Source organism: Poromitra crassiceps, assembly GCF_964638095.1.
Source record: "Poromitra crassiceps genome assembly, contig: HAP1_SCAFFOLD_685, whole genome shotgun sequence".
NCBI lineage: Eukaryota > Metazoa > Chordata > Actinopteri > Beryciformes > Melamphaidae > Poromitra > Poromitra crassiceps.
Window position 1 is genome coordinate 1 of NW_028151723.1, and position 5,124 is coordinate 5,124.

Here is a 5,124-nt window from a genome sequence, read left to right on the forward strand (position 1 = left end):
AGATCCAGTTAGCATATATTCACCATGTAATAATCAAATATAGCCACAAGCGGCAATTGAAGGGTCCAAGCACGATTTGAAAAGACAAACAGACCAAACATTCCAGAAGGTAAAACGACACACACAAACTGACATGTTGTGAGGTTCAGACATGCAGTCTTAGCTTTAGTGTCGGCCCGTGACTTCTGTCAAGTTCATCTTTTCATTATAATCACATTGATGGAGTTGTTCACAACTGACAAACTTCCTATTATTTGTCCTTAATAACTGATGAGTTTGGAACGGACACGTCTAGATTAGATCTCACAAACTTCCACGGTTGAGCCTTTACATACTGAGCCAAATAAACACCTGGTATAGGTTTAGTGAGGAGAAACTAACTAAAGGGAGAAGTCATGTAATACTGCAACCTATGGCAAGTAGGACTTGGCCACCAGGGGGTTTGAACCCTGGACCTTTGTAACTCCAAAGAAGGTGTCTTTACTGCCTGCTCCACTGGAGAGACATTAAAGTTTACACACAAAACATTACAGAAGGTAGAACAAGAACAGCACTCACTGCTTCAATCTCTTTTTATGTGCAGAGCTGTGATTTGATGAAATTGTCAAATAAATTAATTCCTTCATGCACTGCATGTCAGGTGTAAGAAGTAAACTAAATGTGTCTCTCCTCCTCCATCAGCTCTGATCCCAGTCTTACCTGGGTTGTTGGTCTTGATCACTGCTGGGTCCAGTTTGGTGATGATGTCCTCCTTGACACCAGAGAGCTGAAACACACACTCGTACTTCCCCCAGTCTTCAGGTTTGACTGATGAAACGTTCAGCTGAACGCTCGTCTGGAAGGTTCCATCGTGGTTGGGGAGGATCTCTCCCTGGTCCATGAGGTCCTGAAGCTTCTCTCCATCTCTCATCCAGAACAACATGGCTCTGTCTGGGTAGAATCCTGTAGCGTGGCAGGTGACTGGAGAGGAGGGAGACTTCTGGAGGAGAGACACCGAGGGAAGAACTGGAGAGAGAGAGAGAGAGACACACACACACACACACACACACACACACACACACACACACACACACACACACACACACACACACACACACACACACACACACACACACACACACATAAATAAAATCTTTGTACTGTCTGTTCCACAGGTTCAATCACAAGGGGAAACTCAGACACCATAAGCCTGGAAACTCAGCAGGTGAGTTACTTTAACTCTTTGTATCGCTGTTTATTCTCATAGTTAGTTTCCACTATTGACTGTATAAAATATGGACGTCATGTCAGCTCCCAAAAAGTGAAGCCATCTTGATTGCCCTCTGGTGGCTGGCTGCAGTATGGGTCATGAATCCCGCCCCCTTCATGTTAGTGGACGGGGCATGAGCCAAACTAAATAATCAAATATATTTTCTCCAAAGATGGTTTCTGTCATTTTAGGTAGTTCTTATCAGGCTGATGTATGTTCAACATCTCTCTACACCTCAACCCACCACCAGGCACAGACACAATCAAGACCACGTTGTCAACAACATGGGGAAAGAGCTTGTGAATTGAATTGAATTGAGAGGAGAGAGAGAGAGAGAGAGAGAGAGAGAGGGAGGGCAGGGGAGACAAATAAAGAGGAGAGAGAGAGAGAGAGGGAGGGCAGGGGAGACAAATAAAGAGGAGAGAGAGAGAGAGAGGGAGGGCAGGGGAGACAAATAAAGAGGAGGGGAGAGAGAGAGAGAGAGAGAGAGAGAGAGAGAATGATGTGTGCAAGCGGAAAAACACGACAGTTGTATACTCTGTGTGTGTGTGTGTGTGTGTGTGTGTGTGTGTGTGTGTGTGTGTGTGCTGGTTCATATTCACTGTCATGTTTCTGTACATTAGAAACAGAAGAGACAGATGAACATTGTTGTGTTGATGAAACTACATCAGGTCATGTGACTCTACCTGTTCTCTGCAGAGTGCTCTTCCCATAGGACACATACTCCTTCAGCCGATCAATGCAGGTCTGTGAATAATACTTCTTCTTCTCTGCAGCTGTGTCTTTATTCCAGCTCTCTGCGGTGCTGACAGCCTGTGGTTTAGCAGCGATCCATGTCCTTGTTGTCATGTTAAACACCAGCCAGTCTTCTCCATCATAGCCATGCTGATTGAAACCAGCTACTTCTCCTGTCTCATCATCCCATTCACAGCCAGACATCTGCTGGTAGGTGTGGACACCTGAGAGAGAGAGAGAGAGAGAGAGAGAGACAGAGAGGGAGAGAGAGTTAAGTTAAGTTAAGTTAAGTTAAGTTATCCTTTATTTATCCCCGTGGGGAAATTCATCCTCTGCATTTGACCCATCCTCTACTAGGAACCTTCCTAGAACTAGGAGCAGTGGGCAGCCACTGTGCAGCGCCCGGGGACCAACTCCAGTTCTTTTGCCAGTACCTTGGTCAGGGGCACTGACAGGAGTATTAACCCTAACATACATGTCTTTCTTGATGGTGGGAGGAAACCGGAGCACCCGGAGAAAACCCACACGGACACGGGGAGAACATGCAAACTCCACACAGAAAGGACCTGGGACGGACCGGGGTTCGAACCCCGGACCTTCTTGCTGTGAGGCAACAGTGTTAACCACTGAGCCACCGTGCCGTCAGAGAGAGAGAGAGAGAGAGAGAGAGAGAGAGAGAGAGAGAATGTGATCTCTGTTATTATATGTATTATTATTATATGTTATTATAAACATAAACAAACCTCCAGTTTGCTTTAAGAGCTGCTTTATGATCTCAATGGTGTCTTTGTAGATCTGCTGCTCCCACAGACAACTCTCAGTTTGTCTCTTCCAGTACTGTGAAACACCTGCTGTTGCGTTGATCATCCAGTCCTGTTTGGGTTCTGCTCTCATGGTGTTACTGTCACAGTGATACACCTGAACTCCATCAACAAACCAAACCTTCACATACTCTGTGCCGTTTGTGACTCCAGAGGATCCAGTCTGGAGATACTTCACAGAGTGAGTCACTGTGGGACAAACAGGGAAGAAACTCAGCTTTTGAGTTAAATTTTAAATATATTTGTACACTACCAACACAATAAATAATTTCAATCAATGTTCAGTGACGATGTCGCCAAATCACACTTCATTCAATTAATTAATGCACTCTTTCAAACCATTCTATAGATTTGAAGTGCTTTACAGTGAGCAGCCTCCAGGAGAACTGAACTCATTTGACTCAGATGTATAAACTCACCAGTGGATGAAAAACTCTAACATGCTGCTGGTGAGTGGACACACATTGTCAGATATCTGATTTTGGATTTTTTTTTTTTTTTTTTTCAAAAATCAGACTTGACACCAGAGAGGCTGAATACCGCACTGAGTCAATGCGGTCTTAGCCTCTCTGGTCTCAACACTCTGTCTGATTTTGGATTTTTTTTTTTTTTTTTTCAAAATCAGACTTGACACCAGAGAGGCTGAATACCGCACTGAGTCAATGCGGTCTTAGCCTCTCTGGTGTCAACACTCTGTCTGATTTTGGATTTTTTTTTTTTTTTTTCCAAAATCAGACTTGACACCAGAGAGGCTGAATACCGCACTGAGTCAATGCGGTCTTAGCCTCTGGTGTCAACACTCTGTCTGATTTTGGATTTTTTTTTTTTTTTTCAAAAATCAGACTTGACACCAGAGAGGCTGAATACCGCACTGAGTCAATGCGGTCTTAGCCTCTCTGGTGTCAACACTCTGTCTGATTTTGGATTTTTTTTTCCAAAATCAGACTTGACACCAGAGAGGCTGAATACCGCACTGAGTCAATGCGGTCTTAGCCTCTCTGGTCTCAACACTCTGTCTGATTTTGGATTTTTTTTTTTTTTTTTTCCAAAATCAGACTTGACACCAGAGAGGCTGAATACCGCACTGAGTCAATGCGGTCTTAGCCTCTCTGGTGTCAACACTCTGTCTGATTTTGGATTTTTTTTTTTTTTTTTCCAAAATCAGACTTGACACCAGAGAGGCTGAATACCGCACTGAGTCAATGCGGTCTTAGCCTCTCTGGTCTCAACACTCTGTCTGATTTTGGATTTTTTTTTTTTTTTTTCCAAAATCAGACTTGACACCAGAGAGGCTGAATACCGCACTGAGTCAATGTGGTCTTAGCCTCTCTGGTGTCAACACTCTGTCTGATTTTGGATTTTTTTTTCCAAAATCAGACTTGACACCAGAGAGGCTGAATACCGCACTGAGTCAATGCGGTCTTAGCCTCTCTGGTCTCAACACTCTGTCTGATTTTGGATTTTTTTTTTTTTTCCAAAATCAGACTTGACACCAGAGAGGCTGAATACCGCACTGAGTCAATGCGGTCTTAGCCTCTCTGGTGTCAAGTCTGATTTTGGAAAAAAAAAAAAAAAAAATCCAAAATCAGACAGAGTGTTGACACCAGAGAGGCTAAGACCGCATTGACTCAGTGCGGTATTCAGCCTCTCTGGTGTCAAGTCTGATTTTGGGAAAAAAAAAAAAAAATCCAAAATCAGACAGAGTGTTGACACCAGAGAGGCTAAGACCGCATTGACTCAGTGCGGTATTCAGCCTCTCTGGTGTCAAGTCTGATTTTGGAAAAAAAAAAAAAAATCCAAAATCAGACAGAGTGTTGACACCAGAGAGGCTAAGACCGCATTGACTCAGTGCGGTATTCAGCCTCTCTGGTGTCAAGTCTGATTTTGGAAAAAAAAAAAAAAAAAATCCAAAATCAGACAGAGTGTTGACACCAGAGAGGCTAAGACCGCATTGACTCAGTGCGGTATTCAGCCTCTCTGGTGTCAAGTCTGATTTTGGAAAAAAAAAAAAAAAATACAAAATCAGACAGAGTGTTGAGACCAGAGAGGTTAAGACCGCATTGACTCAGTGCGGTATTCAGCCTCTCTGGTGTCAAGTCTGATTTTGGAAAAAAAAAAAAAAAATCCAAAATCAGACAGAGTGTTGACACCAGAGAGGCTAAGACCGCATTGACTCAGTGCGGTATTCAGCCTCTCTGGTGTCAAGTCTGATTTTGGAAAAAAAAAAAAAAAAAAAATCCAAAATCAGACAGAGTGTTGACACCAGAGAGGCTAAGACCGCATTGACTCAGTGCGGTATTCAGCCTCTCTGGTGTCAAG

At 43.5% G+C, this 5,124-nt stretch overlaps 1 protein-coding gene across 1 annotated transcript; it reads right to left on the reverse strand.

Moving 5' to 3' along the window:
* Positions 1 to 622: 622 nt before the first annotated feature.
* Positions 623 to 2,994, reverse strand: LOC310771479 (major histocompatibility complex class I-related gene protein-like; the record flags this gene model as incomplete). The annotated part of the gene is made up of 3 exons (XM_083664083.1): positions 623 to 1,005; positions 1,936 to 2,208; positions 2,728 to 2,994. Coding segments are annotated over 3 exons (923 nt in total), but the record flags the coding sequence as incomplete, so codon positions are not given.
* Positions 2,995 to 5,124: the final 2,130 nt, after the last annotated feature.